A 27,006-nucleotide genomic window follows, 5' to 3' on the forward strand; every position below is an offset into this window, starting at 1 on the left:
TAAATTACCTTTGTTATACAGAGTTTTTTTCCTTGATGTTGGAGTTGAAAACTCAGTTTCAACCTGTAAGAGAGTTCATGTTAATAGCTAAATAGTACCTCCTGTGAATTCTGCCTCAAACATAAACAGAATAAGCTTGCTTCATCCCCTGAGTACCTCGAACACATGCCTATAACAATACCTAATCACATAAGTATCTGTGAAACATCTAATTCTCCTTTAAGTTGAATTTATCCAGAGAAAGAATACTTCTTCAATGTTATTTCCCACTGCCGGCAAACTATAAGAAAATATTACAAACTAATGCTAATGCTATAGAGGTTACAAGATAGTCTATGGGCCTCTGACAGTTGCCAAAATCTAGGTACTCATTCCATTCCATGACACTAGCAAAACTTAAATTGTTGATAGACAAGTTTTAAGTGTATGATTGAGACTTACTACATCAGTGCTTTTAAACTATTGGCCATGGCTGGCTATCTTTAAAAATGAAAAGGAATAGAATAGAAAATATGACAGGGCATATTCACTGTATTAAGAGTAAATATTGTTGAAACTTTCAAGATACACTCGTGTTCAGATTGTGACGTAAATGTACTTTGAAATGAGTTAAAACACTATTATATCATTTAGCTCTCAAGATCATTCAGTGACATTAAATCAATATGATTCCCACACTGATGGTACATTTTACTCATATATGAACAAAACGAGATTAGAAAGTTCAAGTAGCTTATTATAAAGCTGTATGGTCAGTCAGATCTTGAAATAAAAATTTTTTGACACTAAGTCCTTTGCTCTTTCTATCCTCATGCATTGACTAAAATATGAGTCAATGAAAAAATAGGACTAAATCACAAAGATACCATAGTTTGGTAGGCTACTCAAATTATGACCCATTAAGAAAAACAAAGGCCCAGTAGTGCTTAGGATGATGTCAGAAATGCAGAGAAATAAAAATTATTAATAGGAATAGTCCTTATAGATCTATCCATATGAACTTTTCATCATTATGCAGACAGAACAGACTGAATGGATTAGGATCTTGCTACCACTCAGTATGGTCCATGGATCAGCAACACAGACACCTGGATTTGGTGAGAAATGCAGAAATCTCAAATCTGCTGGATCAGAATCTGGTGTTTAACAAGATCCATAAGGGACTTCTATGCACATTAAAGCTTGTGAAAAAACTGTCAAAGCAGCCTAACTTCACACTGGCAAAATAGGAACTAGAAGCCAAACAAGTCTTTCTTACTATGTTGATTCCAGGTCCTCTGCAACAAACCAAAATTTCATTCTCATAAGGAATGTGAGACTGGAAAAAGAGAATCTAAGAAACATGGAATCTGTCTACACCTTCAATTTTAGAGATTTCTTTTGAAGAATTTAGTCTCCAGGATGATTTTAAACCAAACTGCCCAGAAGTGTCTACCATTTCCTATGGACAAATGAAACCCATAAAGATTGGATGTGATTATGTAATGCCAATGTTTAGTTTAGAAACTCTGAGAAGAATTATACTGCATGCATGCTACAGTAACAGTATTTCAACATGGGCGAGGGAGGAAGAAATTGCCATAACCTGATCAGAAGGAATATACAATCAGGAGAAAAGGTGGTCTTCAACATTTTTACCTCCATAAATTGTATTTCTCTAAGATTAACTACTTTGAGAGCAAGGACTTACATAACTTAAAACTCCACAATTTGCCATCTATCAATATATCAACAGATGTGATGAATAAATGAATACTTACTGTTTTTTTCTTGATATTGCCCCAGACAATGCCACCTTTACTTTTATGTTCTTTTTGCATACGAAAAACATATTTATCACAGTCATCCCTGTTTGAATACAAAATAGTTTTGTCAACATTATCATATTTCTATTCACAGGTTGAACAGCAGTTGACCAAATTAAAATGTGTTCCAAGCTTTATTTAAAAAAATTTTTTTAGCATTTATTCACTTTCGAGAGACAGAAACAGAGCATGAGTGGGGGAGGGGGCAGAGAGAGAGGGAGACACAGAATCTGAAATAGGCTCCTGGTTCCGCGCTGTCAGCACAGAGCCCAATGTGGGGCTCGAACTCTTGAACTGCAAGATCATGACCTGAGCCAAAGTCGGACGCTTAACTGACTGAACCACCCAGGCACCCCTCCAAGCTTTTCTAAAAAGTGTATTTTCTGGGAAACAAAAGCAAAAATAAACTATTGGGACTATATCAAAGTAAATAGCTTCCCCCTCCCCCCCCCCCCCCACCCCCGGCAAAGTAGATAGCTTTTGTACAGCAAAGGAAACCATCAACAAAACTAAAAGGCAACCTATGGAATTGGAGAAGATATTTGCAAATGACATATCCAACAAAGGTTTAGTATCCAAAATATATAAAGAACTTATAAAACTCAACACCCAAAAAACAATCCAATTGAAAAATGGGCAAAAGAAATAGACATTTTTTCCAAAGAAGACATCCAGATAGCCAACAGACACATGAAAAGCTGCTCAACATCACTCATCCAGGAAATACAAATCAAAACTACAATGAGACAGCATCTTACACCTGTCAGGCTAAAATCAGGGGTGTCTGGGTGGCTCAGTCAGGTGTCTGACTTTGGCTCAGGTCATGATCTCGTGCTTCATGAGTTCAAGCCCTGAGTTGGGCTCTGTGCTGACAGCCCGGAGCCTGAGATTCTCTCTCTCCATCTCTGCCCTTGTCCTCATCTCTCCCTCAAAATAAATACACTTTAAAAAAAGAAAAAGAAAATGGCTAAAATCAGCAACACATGAAACAACAGGTGTTAGGATGTAGAAAGGGGGGAATCTTGCACTTTTAGTGGGAATGCAAATTGGTGCAGCCATTCTCGAAAACAAGAGCCTCCTCAAAAAGTTAAAACTTGAACCATCCTATGATCCAGCAATTGCACTACTAGCTATTTAACCAAAGAACACAAAAACACTAATTCAAAGGGATACATGTACCCCGATGTTAAGAGCAGCACTATCTACAATAGCCAAATTATGGAAACAGCCCAAGTGTCCATCAACTGATGAATGGATAAAGATGTGGTATACATATACAATGGAATATTACTCAGCCATCAAAAGGAATGAAATCTTACAATGACATGGATGGAGCTAGAGAGTATAATGTTAAGCAAAATAGGTCAGAGAAAGACAAATACCATATGATTTAATTCATATGTGGAATTTAAGAAACGAACAAAGGGAAACAAAAAGAGGCAAGCCAAGAAACAGACTCTCAACTATAAAGAACTGATGGTTACCCGAGGAGAGGTAGGGGGATGGGTGAAACAGGTGGTGGGTTTTAAGGAGGGCACTTGCTGTGATGAGCACTGATAATACAGAAGTGCTGAATCACTATATCATACACCTGAAACTAGTATTACTTTATGTTAACTGGAATTTAAATAAAAACTACAACAAAAAGGTATATTTTTCTTTTCCATTTTTATTTTTATTTATTTTTTTTTTTATTTATTTTTTTTTTTTATTTTTTAATATATGAAATTTACTGTCAAATTGGTTTCCATACAACACCCAGTGCTCATCCCAAAAGGTGCCCTCCTCAATACCCATCACCCACCCTGTCCTCCCTCCCACCCTGCCCTCCCTCCCACCCCCCATCAACCCTCAGTTTGTTCTCAGTTTTTTAACAGTCTCTAATGCTTTGGCTCTCTCCCACTCTAACCTCTTTTTTTTTTTTTTTTTTTTTTTTTTTTCCTTCCCCTCCCCCATGGGTTTCTGTTATGTTTCTCAGGATCCACATAAGAGTGAAACCATATGGTATCTGTCTTTCTCTGTATGGCTTATTTCACTTAGCATCACACTCTCCAGTTCCATCCATGTTGCTACAAAAGGCCATATTTCATTTTTTCTCATTGCCACGTAGTATTCCATTGTGTATATAAACCACAGTTTCTTTATCCATTCATCAGTTGATGGACATTTAGGCTCTTTCCATAATTTGGCTATTGTTGAGAGTGCTGCTATAAACATTGGGGTACAGGTGCCCCTATGCATCAGTACTCCTGTATCCCTTGGATAAATTCCTAGCAGTGCTATTGCTGGGTCATAGGGTAGGTCTATTTTTAATTTTCTGAGGAACCTCCACACTGCTTTCCAGAGCGGCTGCACCAATTTGCATTCCCACCAACAGTGCAAGAGGGTTCCTGTTTCTCCACATCCTCTCCAGCATCTATAGTCTCCTGATTTCTTCATTTTGGCCACTCTGACTGGCGTGAGGTGGTATCTGAGTGTGGTTTTGATTTGTATTTCCCTGATAAGGAGCGACGTTGAACATCTTTTCATGTGCCTGTTGGCCATCCGGATGTCTTCTTTAGAGAAGTGTCTATTCATGTTTTCTGCCCATTTCTTCACTGGGTTATTCTTTTCCATTTTTAAAAAGACCATGGTGTACTGATAGAAATGGACAAAATGCTTCAACCAAACATTTTAAAGGAAACACTGAATATGAGCATTCTAGGAAATTATGGTTTTGCTTACTGTTCATTGTCCCATTTGTGCCCTTTCCAACCACTATCTTGCTGCCTCTCTTTTCCAGAATCCAGAGACTTCTTGTCCCTGGACTCCCTTTTATTAGACCTCTCACTCCTTTCTCCTGTTCACTTTCTTCCCCATCACACTGAATCTCACAGGTAACCATTTTAAGGATATACCTGGTGATGAAAACTCTCAATTCAGTCTTTAATTCAGTCCGCAAGTCTTTTATTTCTACATAGTTACATCTTGTTTATATTCTCCACACCAACTATGAAATTTTTTTTCATTTCTTTTTACTTTCTTTCCCCTCTCATTCTTAGCAAACAGGCTTGACTCAAGTAGAGTTACAAACTGAAGCCAAACAGAATGGCTATTTCATTTCTCCCTGCAATTTCTAGTGCTGCTTATGACAGTAAATCTCAGTTGAACAACACTTCTGATTCTCTTGGCTCCAAGATCCTTTTTGATCAATGATCTTTTCCTTTATGACTATTTAGGAGCAACCTTAAAGGTATGACACGTAGAAATTTCTAAATGTGTGATTGTATTAAGATATTAATGTGAACCACAAACAATGCTGCGTAGCTAGTAAGAAGCCTAGCCAGCTGTTCAGGATCAGTACCTCATGACTCTGTTGTCAGAAGAAGTCACTTCTGAAGTGATAAAAATTGTTTCATTATTGAAAATTGTTATAAAAAGGAAGTAATCTATTCGAGCTGGTGAGTCAAGAGATAGTGTAGAGGCCTAGGAGACATTTTTTAAAATAAAAAAGTTTTAGGAAATATATTCATGATATAAATGAATCTATGTATACTATGTAGTCTATAAGAAAAAAGAATGTATTCCTGTAATTGTAAAAGTGATACACCAAAACTCACTTAAATGTAATTCAATAACCTAGATAACAGCTGGTGATGTTTTTAGTCAAGAAATTTCCTTTCTGAATACATGCTGTTGTGAATTGGAATCATATTGTATATAATTTAACTTCTTAGCTTTTAAAAATTATTGTCTACTGAACACTATTCTTTGTCATTAAAAATTCTTGAAGGCATGGTTTTTAATTATTACTTATTCTATTATGTGGATAAATCCTAATTTCTTAACTTATTGGACATTTAGGTCATTTTTATATTTTTAGTATTATGTTTCATGATGAACATCTTTGTTCATACAAATTTACATACATACTTGCCCAAATATATTTCCTCAGAATTGACTCACAAAACCCAAAAGCCAAAGAGATGAGTATTTTAAAGCTTTTCATGATTTGGCCAACGTGCTTACCAAAAGCTTTGTCCAAAATTATACTCTGAATACTTTCACCTGCAATGAATACTAAATAAAAAATAAACAAAAATAATTTGTGGATTGCTGGGGAAAAAATAGGTTTTTAATAAATAAATGCAAATTAAAATTTCACCAAGCTTCAGGAGACGAATGAATACTTTTTTCACAGTCATTATTATTGGCTTTTGCCTCATACCCCATGGAAATTACTCTTACTAAAAACAGCATTGTCCTGCTTGATTGCCAGATAGAATGGCTTATTTTCAGGCCTCATTTTTATTACTTTCCATTTTTTCTCTGTGTCATTCAATTGCTGGCCACCCCTGATTTTTCTTAATTTTATTTATATTTTAAGTGCTTCTATATTCACATAGTTCAAAATTCAAAAAGCTTCCCTCTTATTCTACTCTCCAAGCTATCTTAGTTTCTCTTTGTAGGGATCACCCGTTTTCAATTTATGTATTCTATAAGAGATATTTCATCAAAGGAAAGCAATTCTGTATATATACACATATATATGCAAGTATATACATATACATACATAAATACACAGCTCCTATTTACACAAATGATAACACGTAATTCACTGTATCTACCTTTTTTCATTTAATAAATCGTGAACATTTTTCCGTAATAATAATTTCCTCATTAATTTCTATGGCTATATAATATACCAATTTTTGTGATTAGTCCCAGTGGTGAGGATTCGAATTGTTTCTAGACTTTTGCTATTATAAACAATACCCTAAAAAGCTGTACATTCACTATTCTAAAAGCAGGATGGATAGGTTAAAGACTGTGTGTATTTACAATTTTGATAGATATTTACAAATTGCTGTCTGCAGAGACTGTACTAATTTACCTTCTCCTCACTAGTAATGCATGAGAATGGCTTTCTTTTCCTCTTAATTTGTAGGAGTGCTGTATTAGGAATACTAGCCTTTTCCTTTGATGGGTTCCATATATTCTTTTCTCAGATTACTGTTGACCTTTTGATTGCTTAGGGTGGTTGGTATGGGGTAAAACTTTTTATTTGGTTGACTTTACCATTTGTTTTGTTAGTGTTTTCTGAGTCTTGCATCATAGTTAGAAAAGACTTTCACTAATCTACAATCATAAGATAATCCTCCAAGGTTTCTTTAGGTATATTTTATAGTTAAATTTGTTACATGCAAAACTTTGATCCATTTGGAATTATCCTGAGGTAAAGTGTGAGCTGTGTGTCCCTACACTACTGAACAACACCCCTACTTGTTGAAACTGTCCAACCTTTACTTCTAGAAACTATCCTTTCTTGATTTCCTTTTTAATGATGCCTCTTCTCATTATTGACATCTGCTCTCTTCAACTCATGAAATGCCAAATGCTGATGCAGAGATTACAGTATCATATGCATATTTACCTATTTATAGAGGCTAGCATGCCAGGACTGACATGCTGACACTGAGGAGTTTTTGCCAATGGAAAGACAACTGATGATGGAGTTGTTGGATTTTTGTCCATACTGGGCAGAATATCATCCTCTTCTGCACTGTCCTGGAGACTTGGCAACTAAAAAACAAATATTTCTTACTAGCCAGCAGGCTCCCCTAAGAATGGGATTTCTCATTATCACTAAATATTTTTGGGTGGGATAGAACAGAACCTTAACCTCTAAAAAAACCTTATTTTCTATTGTGTTAAATGGAGACAATGACAAAGTTGTGAAAAGACCAGTGTCAGCAAATGTTTTCTGTAATGAGTTAGTATATATTTTAAGCTTTGTGGTACATACAGTCTCTGTCCCAAATATTAAACTCTACTGTTGTAGCATGAAATCAGACATAGCTATGTAAACAGTGAGCATGTCTATGTGCCAATAAAATTTTGTTTATAGAAAGTGTGGTCTACCGGATTTGATCCATGGGTCATGGTTTGCTTACCTTTGTGTAATCAGAACAAAACAGAATTAATTCACTGAATATTATAGGAACTCAAGCAAGTATTAAACTTTTGTGTATATATCTAGTAAACAGCAATTCAATCATTAAGATTTTATCTAAGTTTACATCAAAACATTAGAAAAAGTGGATTTATCCCACAGAAAATGAACTTACTTCACTGCTTTCTACGTTTTATTATTTTTGTTTTTAAAATGTCGCTACTATTGCATTTAAGCCAAAACATATATAAAACCTGAAATGATGGTAGAATTATATAAAGGATATAACCTCTAAAGGACCATGGTTGTTATGCAGGGAACACAGTAAGAGACTCAGCTGGCTCCTTTAGAGATCTCCCTTTACAACCTCTGTAGGCAAATGGAGCCTAGATAATGATGTTACTAAATGCTTAAAGCATTTGTGTAGCCTTTTAATATTGGAGATAATGTAACAATATTAAGAAATGAGGGGCACCTGGGTGGCTCAGTTCATTAAGCATCCAATCCTTAATTTCAGCTCAGGTCATAATCTAACAGTTTGTGGGATCAAGTCCTTGCATTGGGCTTCACCTGCCAGCACAGAGCCTGCTTGGGATTCTCTCTCTCTGCCCCTCCCTTGCCCCTGTGTGCTTGCTCGCTCTCTCTCTCTCTCAAAATAAATAAAGTTAAAAAAATACATTAACTGAGTAAATTAAAAAATTATCCCTGATGGTTAGCTCACTAAAAGATTTTATACTTCTCTCAGTTGTCTATATCTATCCATTTTTGCATTAACCTTAATATTCTTAACATTTATATTCTAGAAATAGTCTCAAATTTGTACTTTATATTGTATTTGACCATTTATGAAGAACATCCTTATTGGATATAGATTGCTTCCAGTTTTTTGCTGTCAAGATAAACCTGCAATGAAGGTCTTTGTGGAGACTTTTGGCTTCTTTTGAATTTCTTAGGATAAATTTCCATGAACAGAATTAATCTTATGGCTCTCAAATATTGCCATGATGCTTTCCAAAAGGTATGATTCACTTATACATCCACTGATGTATGACTATTTCAAAGTTTCCACTGCTTTTTGTTATGGAAATTTTAACTTTTTTGTAAAAGATTCTGTAATTTGGAATATATACATATGATTTACTTTGTTTTCCTCCAATTGCTAGCCAGTATAACTAACCACTTTTCCAAGTATTCATTCAGCCTTTAAAATATTTTCTTGCCCACTTTTCCCCTGTGATCTTGACAATTTTTAGTATTCCAGTAACATCTGAATGAGTTCTTCATATTATAAGCATTGTCTTTATTTGTTGTAAATATTTTTCCCCAATTGAAGTTTTTAGTTGTACGATTTTTCATACTACAAAAAATATTTTATACATTCAAATGTCAACTTCGTGCTGTCATCTAATCCTTCCATTGAATTTACTATAGAGTAGGTAATAATCTTTTCTTACCACCTTTTTTTTTTGTTTTTAAGTAGGCTTCATGCCCAGTGCCAAGCCCAATGTGGAGCTTGAAATCATGACCCTGAGATCAAGACCTGAGCTGAGATCAAGGGTCAGATGCTTAACTGACTGAGCCACCCAGGTGCCCCATCACCTTTTTAAGTTTGCCTCATTACATACGAAATTTTAAATATAGACGTTTAGCCTATTTCTGGGTTTTCAATTTGGCTCTACAACCATTACACTGATGAGAACAGCATGTACTGGCAGACTGCTTCCTACAGTACATTTTGGGTGATGTCTGTATAGGCTATCAATCCTTGGCCTAAATACTAGGGATGAACACTAACCATATATAAAAATGAAAGATGTAAAAGTCAATATAAAGAGAGCAATGATTTCATGCATTTAAGACTCTTACCACTACTCTCTGGTTCTGCAAAGGTGTTGTACTGAAAAAATCATCATGATCATCTTTTGGCAACTGTTCCAGAAAATTCCTCATTTGCTGCTTCCTTTTAAGAGTTCCCACTTTGGCAGTTATCTTAATCATTTGCTTCTTATCGGCATCACCTATTTTGCCTTAAGAGTTAGCAAACATTTTGATAAGGATTTGTTTATAGTAAGTGCTTTAAAGTTAACAGATTTTACAAAACCTAAACTGTTTATCTGTATTAAGTATACTCACCTACTATTAGTAAATCTCCAATATAGCAAATGATTTTTTCTATACTGGAATCTATGCAGTATGACTAGCCCACAAGATACTCATGAAGAAACTACATAAGATTAGCCAGTGTGAGGTGAAAAAGTTCTATACCCTGTGAGAAAGGTTACCTCCCATATTCCCCTTGCTGAATGCCTAATTTATTGATTTTGCAAAAATATAAACCTTACTGGATTAGGGTAGGGATAGGATATGCTCTAAAGCTTAGTACAAGCCCTGTCATAAACCCTGAGCAGGAATGCGTACTCCTGGGGAGTACAAAAACTAAATTTATTTTTAATTTTATTATGAATTTCTAGAGGGTCTTTCCCAAGTGGCCTCAGATTACAATAGACTCTTTGAACAATAATCCAGATATTGGAATCTTTGGATCTAACTGCATATCTAACTAACTGCATCTAGTTTCCTAGAACAAACTCAAAGCACAAGGCTGCTAAGGCTACTATTGATAGAAGTAACTGTCTAGATAAGACCTAAAAATTAAATAATGACCTTTATAGTTCTTTCTAGCTTTAACATTTTGAGAAAACACCTATAAGATGATACATAAATATCAAATACATCTAGTGACTAATCAGAAATCAATACTGAGAACTAGGCAAAAACAATTTATAAAGATTACCATTTTGGCCTTTGGGATTAACTGGTTTTTTCTTAGTGACAGGTTTCTGGGATTCTTTTCCTCTGGGGTCTTCCATGTACTTCCTCTGGCATTCTTCAGCAGATCGAGAACCTACAGCCATTGCTACATCTGACCAGAAACCAGGTTTGTGCTTTGGAAAAGATGCAAAAGCACTATGGAAGACCAAAACCAGTTGAAGAACCAGAAATTCAAATCAATAAAAACAACATCCTGAATGCATACCACTAAATCAATGAGATTTATTGAGCTAAAGGAATCATTCTAGATAACTGTTTGAAAAGAAGATACCATTATTTCCATTCAGTAACTTACTTGAGTGCTTAAAATATAAAGGTGTAATTTTACATATCAAGTAGATACCTTCTATTTTGTTGTATTCTATGAAACCTGAACAATCATCCCAGGTCTTTCTTTCAACATCTTTTTCCTAAGTCCACCTATCAGTGATTTGATCTTCTGGGGGACTTTAGCATGACTAACTTTTCAACAATGTTGCTCAAACCTTGCTGGTGCTAAGTATATTGGAAAATGAGCTCTTAGTTCCTATATACTCTAGGTTATAAATTCTTATTAAAAAGTGTTATTCTTGGGGCACCTGGATGGCTCAGTTGGTTAAGCGTCCAACTCAGTTTCAGCTCAGGTCATGGTCTCACAATTCATGGGATCAAGCCCCATGTAGAGCTCTATGCTGTCAGCTTAGGATCCTCTCACATCCTATCTCCCCTCCCCCACTAGTGCACACGGGCTCTCTCAAAACAAACTTTTTTTTAAAAGTATTATTCTTGCTTTCACTCTATTATAATTTACAGAATGTGATGTTTTATATATAATTGAGGGAAATGAAAACTGAAAGAGAAAAAAACTGTTAGTCAATATAAGGTTGTCATCTAATTTAACAAATGAGTTACATTCTAAAGTTTATTTGTAAATATTCAGAAACTGGTACATGTATTTCTGCTCCCCTCCCTCCCAAATATATTTTACGTATTGCAGTTAAGCTGGCAGTTCAGCCAGAAAAGATCTAATTAACCTATGCAGCGTTATTATGCTGGTAAATTTTTAAAATCAGCTCTCACTGAAATAGTCCTTATTTGTAGTGTTTGCCAATTTCCATATTGTAAGTAACTATTGTGGCTGATTTCAAGCTACCAACATGATGTCTCTGAATGTGGAATAAGAAATGTGTGATGGGACACAATTATACAGAATTTCCACCATACAGACACAAATGATGTGAAGAACTTAAGGCATATATAACAATAATAAAATTTAGTAAAATAATTAGGAAGTGATGAGTTAGGGTATTAATAAATTTACTTGTAAATCTGTGTGAATCTGATCTTGTGAATGGGTACCAGGTGACTACAGAATACCACTCATTCCATGTACAAAAGGAAGACAAATACTTATTGTTAATGAATGCTCTACTCTTTTGCACATAATCATTCTACAGGTGTTCTAAAGTAGAGAACTAAAAGGATATGGAGGCTCAAGCTTCCATTTGTGTACATTGTTTTCCATTTGTGTACATCATTAATTTGCAAGTGTAGAACTGCTAGGACTATTTTTCATGATAAAAATACTTAATGCGGGGCACCTGGGTGGCTCAGTCGGTTAAGCGTCCTACTTCGGCTCAGGTCATGATCTCACAGTTCGTGGATTCAAGCCCTGTGTTGGACTCTGTGCTGACAGCTCAGAGCCTGGAACCTGTTTCAGATTCTGTGTCTCCCTCTCTATCTGCCCCTCCCCTGTTCACACTGTCTCTGTCTCATGAATAAATAAGCATTAAGAAAATAAAAAAATAAAAATACTTAATGCATTTAATGAGAAATTAGTCTGTAATTAACACATCTCTAGTTTATCCTAGATAATTTTTAAAGGCAAATATAGTCATGTCACTCCAATTCTACTTAAAACTTGCTTTCATAGGTGACAGAGGAAGAAAAAAGCAACTTGCTTTTATAATTCCCTAGCATGAAAACCAAAGCATTTAATATGACTTTCATTGTTCTGGTCTCTCTAGTCTCATCCCGTACTGTTCGTCCCTCATTTTCTGTACTCCACTTATTTTGGCCTTCTTTTAGGATTTCTAAATGTGTTTTCCTCCTATCCACTTTTACATATGCTGTTTTATTTCAAATGAACTTATCATGGAAATTTGGCTTAAATAATTCTTATTTGTCCTTCAGATCTTAGTTCAAGTATCTGCTTAAGCTAAGTCAGATTTCCCTGATCTATATTCTCCTAAACTTAAGAGTGATTATTTGCTAACTAGGTTATAAGCATGATGAGTACAAAACTGGGCTGCAACTCAGAGACATTGGAGTTTAGATCAGAAGTACAAGCAAGCAGGGCACCTGGGTGGTTCAGTCAAGGTTAAGTGTCCAACTCCAGCTCAGGTCATGATCTTGTGGTCCCTGAGTTCGAGCCCCACATCGGGCTCTGTGTGAACAGCTTGGAGCCTGGAGCCTGCTTCAGATTCTGTGTCTCTATCTCTGTCCCTCCCTTGCTCACACTTAGTCTCTCTCTCTCAAAACTAAATGAACATTAAAAAAAAAAGTACAAGCAAGCAAATAAGGCAGTAAAACAAGTAAACAGATTCATAAAGTCAGCCCCTTAAGATTTCAATTTAGTAGGTTTGCATTGGCAACACTTCACATTTTTCAGAAGTTCCTCAGGTGATTGTTCTGCTGTGCAGTCAGGATTAGAATTACTTTATGTTAAAAAAGGAGCATTATATCCCAATTGAGTGGGTAGCAGGAATACGTGATGACAAAGAAAGGTTACAGGGAAGAGGTGACTGATATGTGAGGGAAAATTTGAAGGATGGATAAAATAGAACAGTTGAAAATGAGGCAACAGTATTGACAAAGAAATGAAGATGAGGAGACAGGACATAAGGTTAGGGAATAGACAGTAGTTCGTATTTATAGTATGGTAAATTTCAAAGGAACGGCTGCAGATTAGAGCTTTGAAAAAACTAGAGAGTCCAAACCCAAGCTTGCCATATCTAAATATTTTAGTAGTATGCAGTCTAGGCACCTTAACATATTTTTTTTTTTTAAGTTAACATACAGTAAATGGCCTTTTTGCATATGGTTCTATGAATCTTAATGGATAAACAGATTTGTAGAACCATGATCACAGGTAGGATACAGAAATGTTCCATTACACTGAAAAAAATTCCTAGTGCATCCTCTTTGTTGTTGTCCACCACTATAATCACCAGCAACTGCTGATCTCTTTTCTTAGTTTTTTCTTTCCAGAATGTGATATAAATGGAATCATACAGTATGTAACCATTTGATCTGGCTTTTTTCACTTGGCATAATGCCTTTAAAACTCATTCAAGTTGTTACACACACCGATAGTTCTTTTTATTACACAGTCGCCCATTCATTTAAGAGTGTACCATGGTTTATGTAGAAAGTTCTATGGAAACCAACAGAACTGAGCTCTATAAAACCACCATATAAAGTTGTTTGTGAACTTCTGTGCTCACACCACAAATTATGATATATTTTCATTTCTGTTCAGCATTTTTTTTTCTCTTGAGACTTTGTCTTTTTTGACCCATGGATTATTCACAAATATGTTATTTAACTTTCAACTGCTTGGAAATGTTCCTTTGATTTTTCTTTTATTGATTTGTAGTTTAATTCAACTGTGATGAGAGAACACCCTCTGTATGACTTCAGTTATTTTAAATTTGTTAAGGTTTGTTTTGTGACCTAGTCAATGTTCTATCTGGTGAATGATCCATCTACCCTTGGGGAAAAAAATGTATTTCTTTCCCTATTGTTGAATGGAATGTTACACAAATGTTGATTAGATAGTTGGTTGATGGTGGTGTTCAGTTCTTGCATCCTTGCTAGTTTTGTCTACTAGTCAACCATTACAAGAGAAAAGCATTGAAGTTTCCAACTATAAATGTAGTTTTAACTTTTCAGTTCAGTTGTTTCCTTTTAGTTATGTCAGACTTTGATTCATGTATTTTGAGGGTTCGGTGCATATACATTTAGGATTGCTCTCTTCCTGGTGAACTCACAGTTCTATCATTTTGTAATGTTCTTTATCCTTGATAATTTTCTTTGTACTGAAATCTTTGATAGGGTACAGCCACTCCAGCTATGAGTGTGCGTATTTTTCTACCTTTCTACTTGTAACTTATCTATTCATATTTGAAGTGAGTTTCTTTTACATGGTAATAAAATGGAATGTTTTTAAATTCATTCCGACAATCTGTTTTTTAAATGGTGCATTTAGATCTCTAACATAATGTTTGGATTTAGGTCACCCATTTTATTTGCTTTCTGTTTTGTTTCCTATTTCTCTATTTCTTTTCTGTATTTTTTTTTTTTTAGTATTTTATCTATTGTATATAAAAAAAAAATCTTTGTAGTTTTTAGTAGTTGCTCTAGTGATTACTACAAACATACTTAACAGTATTTTACTGTATTTTAGTAGTTGCTCTAGTGATTACTACATACTTAAGTTTTTTACTGCTCAAGTGGAATGTAAAAATTTACCATCTTCTCCATTCTTCTTTATATTGCTTTGTATTAAATTTACATATATTGAAAACCCCACCATACAATGTTAATATTTGCTTTCAGCCATTAAACATTTTAAAGAACTCAAGAGAACAATTTATTATTTATCCAGATACCATTTCTCTTGCTATTCCTTCATACCTGATACTGACTGCCTCCTTCCTCTGTCCTCTCCATTCTGTTATTGAGCCTATCTAGTAAGTTTTACATTTTGATTATCCTATTTTTCCAGTTCTAAAATTTCCATTTGATCCTTCTTTTTATCTTCTATTTCTCTCTGAGATTTTCTAAATTTCTGTTCTTTTCAAGAATGTATGCTCTTAGTTCCTGGAGTTTTCTTTTTTCTTTTTTTGAGTAGAGAAATCTGTCTTTATTGGCTAAACAGGCTACTTGGGAGAGATGAAACAGGAGGAGTAGGTGGCCCAGATGCTGGTCCTGTCCTGCTTGAAAGGCTTGTAGGTGGTGAAGAACTTGCCCACGTAGTGGTCAATCACCTTGGGCTTAATTTCCACCTGGTTGAAGGTCTTGGCATTGTAGACAGCCAACACACTGCCCACCACCTCGGGCAGGACGATCATGTTCCACAGGTGCTTCTTAACCACCTCGGACTTCTCCATGGGGAGAGCATCCTTCTGAGGCTTCCTCTGCAAACTTCCGTTCAGCTGCCACCACTGCACAGCCCCATACAGCTGCATCAACGGCTTGTAAGATGCGTCCAGCAGCTGGTCTAAATCCACACCGTGGTATGAGAACTTATGGGAAGGTGCGCTTCTTCTTCTGCTCTACTTCTGCCATCTTGTCGGCCTTTTTTTCTGAAGCAATTTTATATACCTGCTTCAGAATCTTGTCAGATAATTTCAACATCTGTGTCATCCTAGCAATGGCATCTGTTCTTTTTTTTCCTATGAGAGTTAAAAATTTTCCTGGTTCTTCATATACTAATTTTGGATTATTTCCTAGGCATTTAAAAATACTGTAAAACTCTGGGTCATGTTTGTATCCTATGGAGAATGTTAATATTTTTGTTTTAGCAGGCAATCAACCTGGTTGTAACCTGAACTATAAATTCTAATCAGTCTTTTGCAGTTGCAGTTTCAGTATCAGTTCCATTTTTAAAGTTTTGCAGTGATATTAAAATATTCTGTGTAGGAGACACTGAGTGGCTGGCTTGGAAACTGGGGGCCAGTCTACCTCTTAGTTCAGTTGTCAGTCTTGGGTATGCTGTTTAGGATCAAATCCTTAAATGCTCAACTCAGGAGTGAGATCTAAAATTCATAAACAGGGGCGCCTGGGTGGCTCAGTCGGTTGAGCCTCTGACTTCGGCTCAGGTCATGATCTCACTGCTTGTGAGTTCGAGCCCCACGTCGGGCTCTGTGCTGACAGCTCAGAGCCTGGAGGCTGCTTTAGATTCTGTCTCCCTTTCTGCCCATCCCTGGCTTGCACTCTGTCTCTCAAAAATAAATAAACATTAAAAAAAATTAAAAAAAAATAAATAAAATTCATAAACAACTTTATATAAGGTTGTTTTCCCTAGATCTTCCCTTTGCAACTTTTAGTTCCCCAGGATTCCTGTTTTTGGTTCTTTGGCAGAAAGCTAGGGCTTTAGTTACCCAACTCTGGAGTACCTATCACACAACCGCATCTTTCTGCAGTGTGAAGCACAAAAGACAGAAAAAGAAACATGTAACACAAGTTGCCCTACACTTTCTGAGTCCTATAGTCCAGAAGAGAAGGTTTCCTACTTTCAGGATTTTAGGTGCATATGGGCTCCATATGCTGCTGTGATTTTTACCCCTGCAGGACTGTACGCAGACTGGGCCATAAGAGAAAGGAGAAAAGAAAAAGAGAACTGGGGATTTCTTTCACTGTTTCTGAGTGTTAGTAGTCCCCTTCCCTCTTCCTCAAGCCAAAAATATAAGGCTTTTCTTTGAACTCTCTTAGTCCTGCCTCAGCAACAATTTCTAATTTTTAAGTGGCCTTAATCTAGGTTAAGGAACACCAGAGGAAAACTGGAAATCTGCCCCCACTTCAGTGTTACTTAAAATTCTAGTCTTTCTGGGAATGCCTGGGTGGCTCAGTCATTTTCCTGATTTCCTCATCTTACTGGGAACTGGAATCTTTGCAGTTCAGGTATTAAAATAATCTTCTTAGATGATATGGATATACAGTAAACGTTGAGAACCTTTACTATAACGAAACAACAGGAGAGATAGCTGGAAAGATAATTAAGGTAAAGTATGATATGCTGTCAACTTAAGGCAGAATGATCTCCATATAATTTGAAAATGAGTAAGAATGCAGTGAAGGTTTCTGATGTTAGAATCACAACTATACATTAAAACTAACCTGGGGGCGCCTGGGTGGCTCGGTTAAGCGTCTGACTTTGGCTCAGGTCATGGTCTCGCGGTCCATGGGTTCGAGCCCCGTGTCAGGCTCTGTGCTGACAGCTAGGAGCCTGGAGCCTATTTCAGATTCTGTGTTTCCCTCTCTCTCTGACTCTCCCCCATTCATGCTCTGTCTCTCTCTGTCTCAAAAATAAATAAACGTTAAAAAAAAAAACACAAAAATTAATCTGGAGAGGGGCGCCTGGGTGGCTCAGTCTGTTAAGCGTCTGACTTCAGCTCAGGTCATGATCTCACAGTCTGTGAGTTAGAGCCCCACATCGAGCTCTGTGCTGACAGCTCAGAGCCTGGAGAGTGCTTCAGATTCTGTGTCTCCCTCTCTCTCTGCCTCTCCCCAACTCATGCTCTCTCTCTCAAAAATAAATAAAACTTGAAAAAAAATTTAAAGAAACACAAATCTGAAGATATATAAAACAGATCACCAGATGAAAAAAACAAAGTACAAATACAAGGCTACTTCCATTAAAGTAGGCAGGCATTAAAAGTCTGAAAAAAAGTAGTGTCAAGAAAGGGTGCAGATGGAATGGTCCTGTGGGAAAATCTATAGTTCCTTGGGAACTAATTAGATTTTTTAATTTTTACTTTTCATTTTATTTATTATTTTTTTACAAAGTTACACAGGAATAAAAAACACTGGGAAGGGGTAACCCCCTCATCCCCAGGAGTGGGCCAGGGGGACAGAGGCTACCTGAGGTATCAATAATGATCAAGGAGTTTAAACCTAGTTGACTGAAAGAATTCCATTTTCAGAATCAGGAATGTCAGACAAAGTAGATAGGCAGGGAAAAAATGTTTGGTTTTTGACATATTAAGTGAGAATCTCTGTAAATGAGATTTATAGAGAGATGTCCAACAGGCAAAGGGAAATAAAAATCTAAATATAAGAATTTAGAACTAGAGATACAGACTTGGGAATCCCTGTCCAAAGAGTAAAGTTAGAACTATAGAAGGAAAAGACCATTGAAGACTACATTATAATAGGAAGAAAGCATCCAAAAACAAGAACTATGGAGAAGAAGGAAAATTATCTTAACTACCTGAAGATAAGACAGAGAAAGAACACTTAAGAAATTAAAAAAGGAGCGTAGTGGCACAGAGATGCCTGAGGAATAGTGTTTCAAGAAGGTAGATCTGAAAATAAATTCCAAATATTATAAGGTTAGGGAGTACTCAAGCAAGTGAATCACTGAATGTAGTATGTTTCTATGCTCTTCACTCTGATCAATCACATCTTCCTTTCTACTAGATCATTTCCATCAACACACCACCATACTCTGGCATGAGTCCTCTTACAAACAAGCAATCAAACATATGTCTTCCCTTATCTTCACATTCTTCTATTACCTATCCATTTTGTTGTCCCCTATCACTGCCAATTTCTTGTGTTGTCCACCTAGGTTGTTTTTACTCTTTCACTCACTCTTCATTGCTCAGCTATGTTTTAGCTTCCAGTGCTACTGCACTACTCAAACTGCTTGTCAAGGCTATGTAGCCAAATCCAATTCTTGTCATACTTGGTTTATTACTAGCACTAACCATGAAACCTTGGATGGATCACCTAATTTTTGAGGCTATTTCTATTCTATAAATGCAGGGAAAAGAGCATCTTAAATAATCTGCAGGTCTGAATTCAGCTTTAAGGTTTTAAAACAGAAAAAATAACAATAAAATATTTCTTAAAATATGAAGATCTGAGAGAGCAGCATTTGTCTATGTTAAAATATTTTCCCACATGTTAAAATATTTTCCCACACCCTGAGGTATAAGTGGCAAATAAATTATACTGTATACAGTGTACATGGGATCACTTTATATACATTTCATGGGGAAATGATCACCACAATCAAGATAAATGACACATCCATCCCCCATACAGTTACCCTTTTCCTGAGGGGGAGGGTAGCTGTCTTGCAATATTAAATGGAAAGAAAAGAAGGTTAACTTTTCCTTTGCTCATGTGCAAGTTGTAGAGATGGCCACAAGGTACCTAGTTAGAAGTTTTATCTGTATTCTCCCTATATTCTTTGTATAAATTGTTATTTCTCTCCATGTGTTTTTGGATATTTTCCATTTTAATGATTAGAGGTCACTAAATCAGCCCTTTATTGGAATTTTTACGTCTTCGACTGTTGTGTGGCCACTCTAGATATTTCAGAGTCAAATCTAACTACTTACCAATGAAGTTTCTGTAATTCCTTCTCATTCCATTCCTCATCCTGAATTAAACCAGGAAAACATTCAAAGGGATGCCTGTTTGTCTCATCAGATCTGATCGCCTCAATAACTGGAAACTCATTCCTAATACCAGACTTCTGAAGATTTTCTTTAGCAGAACATCTAGCTTTCTTTTGTTTGATATAAAATTCACTTTCACTTTCTTCAGTTTCAGATTCAGAAATCACTGGGATTTTCCTTGTGGTGTTTCTTGTGCTTTTCCTCAGGTGAACCACTGTTTCTTCAGGATTTCTTGCTGTATTTTTCTTAGCAACTGCAGCTTTCCTTCTAATTCCCTTTTCTGTTTCACTCTCTTCACTAGACAAATCTGATGAGGACTGCTGCTTGTAAAATGACATAGACACATTTTTTATTTTCTTCGATTTTGGTAACAACCTTGCATTTTTCTTAAAGTCAGAGGTGACCATTTGTCCTTTTTTAGGACTAGATATTTTGATTTTCTGGTTGACAGTGAGTAAATCACATTCACTGCAGTCTTCCTTGTTTTTACTTTCATGGCCCTCACTAAACTCAAATGCATTTTTGAAGGTTTTTGTGGGCTTACTGATCAAACTGGTAGTTTCATTGAAGTCTGATTTACTTTCTTTTTGATGCTTTGGCACTGCAAAATCTGTAACTGCTTTAATAGTGCTATAAGACAGATTATACTTCATGCATTTTTGTTCTATCACTTTTTTAGATTTAAGTGGTGTCATTAAAATATAAGCTTTCTTCGGATTAAGAGCCATACATTTTCTTTCTTCGTCCAAGAAAAACGGTTGCCTTAAGGTCAGAATGTCAATGGATACATTCGATTCTTCAGTTCTCTCTTTAATTTCATAAGACAAAACCAAAGATCAAAATCTCAAATTAGCTACAAACAAAGCACAGATTTTTTTTTTCTAAAATAAAATATATATTTTTTTTCTCCATAAACTCCATTGTACACACTACTGTCATTATTAGTTTTTCAGAAGCACCGGTTGATTCAGATTACTGCCCCTTCAATTGTAAACATATTTTTTATACCAACCGGTCCTTGACTTCTTAAAGTCTACTTAGTGTACATATAAGTTCCTCTGTCTGGCCTTCAATGTAGTTCTAATCTCTCACTGTACTCAAATGTGAACCAAATTCTATGTCTACTACACCACGGTTTTCCTGATTCTCAACTTTTCACTAATATCATTCTACATGGAAAGTTTTCTTCACTCAAAAACCAAATCACTACCTGCTTCAATTCCATTCTATAACCCACCTAATCCACAAACTTTATCCTGATTCTCTCATTTGAATGAAAACTCTCCTTCAAATTTCCAGAATACTTTTAAATAATGCCATGTTTGACAATGTGCCTTGCATTATACTTAACAAATTTGTCTTTGAAGTAGACTGAAAAAAAAAAATCCTTAATGGTATGAATTTTGTTTTCGCTTTTGGAATCTTTTTTTCTTTCTTTTTTTTTTTTTTGCAGTTAGTACAGAGTCTTTCACATGTACAGTAAATGATAAATATTTGTTAAATCTTATTTAGGTGACATAAGAAAACCAGTAAGGTTGCAAAACCTTACTAGGTATTTAATATACGGAATGGAAGCTATCCTAATTAGGGGAATATGGAACTCGAAAGGTATGGATGGCCCTATTCTCATTCCCAGTGGTGGCCGTGGAAAGACATTTCTGCTGATTCACCCAAACTCCATGAAGTATCATGGATAACAAGCAAACCAGAAATTGAGAATCTTTATTATACTGTGTCACTAAAGAAAGCAAATTAAAATGAGAGAAATTCTCTAATTTGAAACTTAAGAAACCAGAAGCCAAACTAATTTAATTTCTAATTGTAAATTATCCAATTGCAATTATAAATATATACAAATTATAAACTGTCACAGCAACCATCCTAGTTAAATACTTCAATGACCTACACATGTTACGTACCACTTTACAAGATGAATGATAAAATTAAAGGCTGATGAGTAATGTTGAATGCTGGGGAGAAAAGAAGCCACTAAATTATAATTCATGGAAAAGTGGTACTGATAAAAGGTAATCAAAGTTTCTATAAGATTTCTCAATGGAATTATCTATCTTTGTGAAGGAAGTGTTTTCTTTTAATTCCTCATATAAATCTGACTCAAATGTTTAACGGGAAATTTGAAAATTTTGAAATTTCTAATTTTGAACAAATCACTTTTAAAATATTTTTATTCATTTTATTAAATAATTTGAATGAAGATTCAAGCTATTCTGGATACTTTAACCTAAGTTACATGATCCTGATAGTCTAAACAGTATTGCCTTCCTCTCTACTTCTTTTAAACACTTATAAATGTTCTTCACTTTCACTACTTTCCACTTATAAGAAGAAATACAAAAAAATGCTACTAAGCTGATGGATTTAACTCAATATGAAATTTCAAACTTGCTAATGTGTCAAGAAAAGTTTCTTTAAATCTGTTATATAGGATTTCAATGAAATCATACTGGAAATCCACACTCACACATAGCTAAACTATGGCATTAATTTAATAAAGAGATTCATAGCCTTTAAACATTCCAAAAAGCATATTTAAAATGATATACAATTCTGTTTTTAACAAAAAGATTAGGGAAGCCTGGCTGGCTCAGTTGGTAGAGCATGTGACTCTTGATCTTGGGGTTGTGAGTTTAAGCCCATGTTGGACATACAGTTTAAATAATTAAATAGATAAATAAATAAATAATAAAAATTATTTAGTGCCAAGATAAAGGGAGGCAAACCTACAAGTAAATATGTATGGTATGTAATGTAATGGATTTTTTTACTAATGTAATGGATTTTACAGCAAATCATGCTGTATAGAAAAGCAAAACCCTATTGTACATCTGAAACTAGTAACACTATGTTAATTATGCTTTAAAGAAAAAAAAAGTAATTCTAAAAAAAAACCAACAAAACAATAAAAAATCCCCAGACATTTATAATGACTGTAATACTTAGTTTGCCATTTTTAGATTTGGAAATTTAAGACATCACTTTTATTATATTAAAAACATTTCAAATAAGAGCTGTATGCTTATTATAAAACCAATAAAGATATATCACCTTGCTTCTGACTTTTAATTATCCTTTCATTTGTTCTTTCACAATTTTCAAGTTTCTTTGAAGACAACTTTTCGTATGCTTTCTTTCCAATTATTTCCTTCAAAACAAAAAGTTAGCTTTTTAACAACTACTATCTATAAACATGACCTCAAGCATTTTCACATTATGTATCAAGCATACAAGTATCTAGGTACTTGCCGTTCTACAAATTTCATTAGTGGAGGTATTTAGAAACTCATTTGCCAGAGCCTGAGCTTTGGAAGCACCATGTGGGCATCCACTATCTTAGATATTTCTTTTATAAATTTAATACATGTGATTTGTTAGGTGCAAACACACACACACACTTTAACCCTAACTCTAAGAGCTAACCTTTCTGTTATTACTGATTACACTTTCCCAATGAGACACTGAGAAAATAAGTATCAAGCAAGACATTGCCAAACTGATTGTTAAGCTGATACTTAACAGATACTTAACAAACAAAATGATTTCTGATTTGGTCCCAAAACTTTTTAGTAGCATCACACCATCACTCTTCGTATCATAGGGTATAGTAAAAGTTTACCTGATCAGTTAAGTCATTTTCTCCTCCATTTTGACAAGTATTATGCCTTTGGTCATCTGAGAGCCTTAATCGTGGTTTATTTTGGCAATTATCATGGCACACGTTTAATTCTGGGGCTGCTGGCAACCTCCTGCGCTTACCATTCTTCAGTTCTATGAGTACAAAGATGGAGATTTCAATAAATTATTATATATAAGCTGCCTTTCCATATTAAAGAATTCACTTTCGAAATATTATCTAGCAAGGGCTGTAGGTTAATGTTCATACTTTTTTCCAGCAGGGAGGGTGCGATGGGATGTTAGTCAGATTATAGTTTTGGCAAAGAGTGAACACAAAAAAGTTCTGCCAGCTACCTTTATAGTAATGGACATTAAAAAAAAAAAAAAAAGAAAAATCCAGGCGCCTGGGGTGGGCTCAGTTGGTTGAGCGTTCAACCCTTGATTTCAGCTCAGGTCATGATCTCATCGTTTGTGGGACCGAGACCTGTGTTGGGCTTTGTGCTGAGCGTGGAGCGTGCTTACGATTTTCTCTCTCCCTCACTCTGCCCCTCTCCCCAGTTCAGGCACATGTGTTCTCTCCTTCTCTTTAAAAAAAAAAAAAAAAAAAAAAAAAAAAAAGCTGAATGCTATGAGCAGACTGCACTACAGTTTTTTAAGTATTAAAAAATAATTTCAAGGCAGTACAAGTCAAAAACTCAATACAATATAAACTATAAACAGATAAATATGGAGCTCATGTAAGAATTTACCACTATATCAGCAGAAAAGAAGAGACATACCCAAATGACAACAATCAATGTCATAAGTGGTGCTGGCTCTTTGCAGAACATCTGTTTGGTTTTCTCTTGCATTATTTTTCGCTGATTTTTGTACGTCAGGGACAAATTTTCCAGTTTTCTGTTTTTGTCTGGCCTTTCTCTCTTTCTTTTCACAAGCCCTAAAACACAAGTGTAATATTTTTCCTTTAATTTTTATCTCAAAAAACTAAAACAAAAAAACTAAATTTAAATAAAGTCCCTCAGATAAAGTTTTATGCGCCCAGCAAAGATTACCTTTAATCTTACATTATTTAAGTCTTCATGATTCTACCCTTTCCCCCACAAAGAACTTAGGTATAAGGTCTTAAGTCAAAAGAATCAAATAAAACTCAAGTGCTTCCTACTCTATGCACTCTTACATCTCTACTTAAGCTAATCCTGTAAAAAAATTACAGGACAAATCCTGCCATTACTTATTTTTGGAAATAAATTTTATTTATTTCACCACATTCATCCACACCACCACATTCATTCAACTACTGTCTATGGCTGCTCTTCTGCTACAAAGGCAGAGTTGAACAGTTGCAATAGAGGCAGCATGCCCATAAAAATACTTCCTATCTGGCTCTTTACAGGAAAAAACTGTCCCCCCCATTCGAAGTTATTATATTGTACTATGATTAATTAACTTATATCACAGTATCCCCTATGAGTTCCTTAAGGGCAAGAATTAATCAAATTTTCTTTGCTTTCCCTGTGCCAATACAGTGTGTGCTAAACAACTGATATTAACTTGTGAAGGAATGAATGAAAGAAAAAGGACCAAGAACTTTACACTCATGTTTAATAGGTACACCCTCTCAAAAGGTGGGTGAATGAGGATGCTTCCTGAAATGTCAACACTGTTATTTTCCTTTTACATTTATTTCATATGACAGAAATTCTAGTAAACTATTGCTTTCTAAAGATCCAAGATCAAGAGAACTACTTCAAAACTGTCATTTGCAGAAAAAAAAGAAAACCAATTTACATTGGTTACATGAAAAGATACATTTGTAAAACCTCCAATTTTATACCCAAAATGGGCACATTTTATCAAATGCAAATTATACCTCAATAAAGTTAGTTTTTAAAAAGTTAAGGAGTACTTTACCTTAATTGTTCCAGAAAATTATCAATATGCTCTTTCCACTTTTCTGGAAAGCCAAACATAAACTTCCTTATGAGATAATTTGGATATCCTATTCAACAAAAAACAAACAAAAAATTACCTAAAAGCCAAAAATTTTAAAGGCATGTAATTGGTTCACTAAGTCATTAAAAACATATACACTTATTGCTAACTGTGGGCCAGGCACAGCTACAAATACTAAGGATTCATCAGTCAACAAAATGAAACAAAAATCCCTGCCTTCATGGAACCTGCCTTTTCATGTCAAACAGAAAGCAAACCAATAAACATACATTTTTTTTTTTTTGTTAGATGGTCATCAATGCTATGGAGAAAAATTATGCACTTAATGGGTCAAGGAGTATTAGTGTATTTATGCTGAGGGAGGAATGGGAAGCAGATTGCACTTTTAAAAGACAGAGAGGATCTTACTGAAATAGCATCATTTGAGTAAAGCTCTGAAGGACATGAGGTAGTGAGTTTAATATGGGATTAAAACACTGGAAGCAAAAGGGACAAAGCAAAAGGCTATGGTGTGTGTGTGCCTGGCCTGTCTGTAAAAATTAGTGCAGATGGAGCAGAGTGAAGAAAGGCTAGCACTAGGAGGCTCTTCAGAAGGGAGTAGGAACAGTGTAGGAACATGAAAGATTATAAGGCCTTGTGGTCACTTCATGACCTAGTCTTTGACTGTGGGTGAAATGGGAAGCTATATGAAGATTGTGAGCAGAGGAGCCACAGGATTTGACTCACTTTAACAGGACTGTATTAGCTGCTATTTTGAGAAGTCTGTGGAAGTAAAAGTGAAGAAATAACGAGACCAGTTAGGATTTTGTAATCATTCAGACAAAAGATAAGGGAGATGTATATACCATAGAGGTCAGCAGAGGCCTGGGTTCTGGATATATTTTTGGAGATAATGCCAATAGGATGTACCTACCCACTAGATGTGGGTGTGAGAGAAAAAGGATTTAAGATCTCTCCAAGGATTCTGGCTAGCCACTGGAAACAAAGAAAGGGGGAAGACCATTAAACAGATTTCAGAGAAATCAGGTTTTAGACACATGAAGTTTGAGATGCCTGTAGATATCCTAGTGGAGATGTCAAATGGGCAGATGGAAAATGAGTTGGGTGGCTTGAGGAGTATTTTTGGTAAGAGACATAAATTTGGCATTTGTCATCATATAGATGAAATTTAAAGCCTAAAAGAAATCAACACAGCACTGAGTGTGGAAAGAGCTCTAGTCTATCCTATTATTCAGAGGCAAAGAAGAAAGAGCAAAATAAGCAAATAAACTAAGAAGGAACAGGAAGTGAGGTGGCATGAAAATTGGAATACGGTGTTCCAGAAGGCAAATAAGGAATTAAAAGGAAGTAAGTGTGATTAAGTGCAGTAAACATATATTGGATTTAACAATGTGGGGGCCACTGGTAACTGTGATAAGGGCTGTTTGGTAAAGATTTGGGGTTTAAGGCATGATTAAAGAGAATTTTTTAAAAGTGGGAAAGAATTCAAGGAATTAGATGTAACAAATCTTCTGAGTTGTTTTGCTGTAACTAAGAGCAAACAGTGGCTGAAATAAGTGGAGTTAAAAGACTTTTTTGTTTGTTTTTGTTTTGACAGGAGAAGGGAGAATTACTAGAGCGATATCCTTGGGTAAGAAAAAAAATGAGAAATAGAGTACAAATGGAGAGGCTGACAAAG

General features: G+C 35.4%; 2 protein-coding genes and 1 pseudogene across 7 annotated transcripts in view; 1 reads left to right on the top strand and 2 right to left on the bottom strand.

Moving 5' to 3' along the window:
- FANCM (FA complementation group M) overlaps positions 1–1,828 on the top strand; it is a 70,226-nt gene extending 68,398 nt beyond the window's left edge. The window contains exon 24 of the mRNA XM_042943065.1: positions 1,273–1,828. The gene's annotated coding sequence lies outside the window, so the exon portion shown is untranslated. The remainder of the gene's footprint in view (positions 1–1,272) is intronic.
- Positions 1–27,006, bottom strand: part of MIS18BP1 (MIS18 binding protein 1) — a 58,577-nt gene that overhangs the window by 1,106 nt on the left and 30,465 nt on the right. For 4 of the 6 annotated variants that reach the window (XM_042943072.1, XM_042943069.1, XM_042943071.1 and 1 more), the window contains 10 exons: positions 25,287–25,374; positions 24,155–24,312; positions 23,377–23,528; positions 22,809–22,905; positions 19,683–20,550; positions 10,532–10,704; positions 9,604–9,764; positions 7,219–7,367; positions 1,761–1,848; positions 9–63 (listed from right to left, as the gene is read on the bottom strand). In XM_042943072.1, coding sequence (XP_042799006.1) covers positions 9–63; positions 1,761–1,848; positions 7,219–7,367; positions 9,604–9,764; positions 10,532–10,704; positions 19,683–20,550; positions 22,809–22,905; positions 23,377–23,528; positions 24,155–24,312; positions 25,287–25,374 — 1,989 coding nt within the window. Of the gene's footprint in view, positions 1–8; positions 64–1,760; positions 1,849–5,813; positions 5,865–7,218; positions 7,368–9,603; positions 9,765–10,531; positions 10,705–19,682; positions 20,551–22,808; positions 22,906–23,376; positions 23,529–24,154; positions 24,313–25,286; positions 25,375–27,006 lie in introns of those variants that run through there. The other 2 variants (XM_042943073.1, XM_042943074.1) reach the window with 2 other exon arrangements.
- LOC122222500 lies at positions 14,926–16,369 on the bottom strand (annotated as a pseudogene).

This window comes from Panthera leo, chromosome B3 (genome assembly GCF_018350215.1).
Source record: "Panthera leo isolate Ple1 chromosome B3, P.leo_Ple1_pat1.1, whole genome shotgun sequence".
Taxonomy (NCBI): domain Eukaryota; kingdom Metazoa; phylum Chordata; class Mammalia; order Carnivora; family Felidae; genus Panthera; species Panthera leo.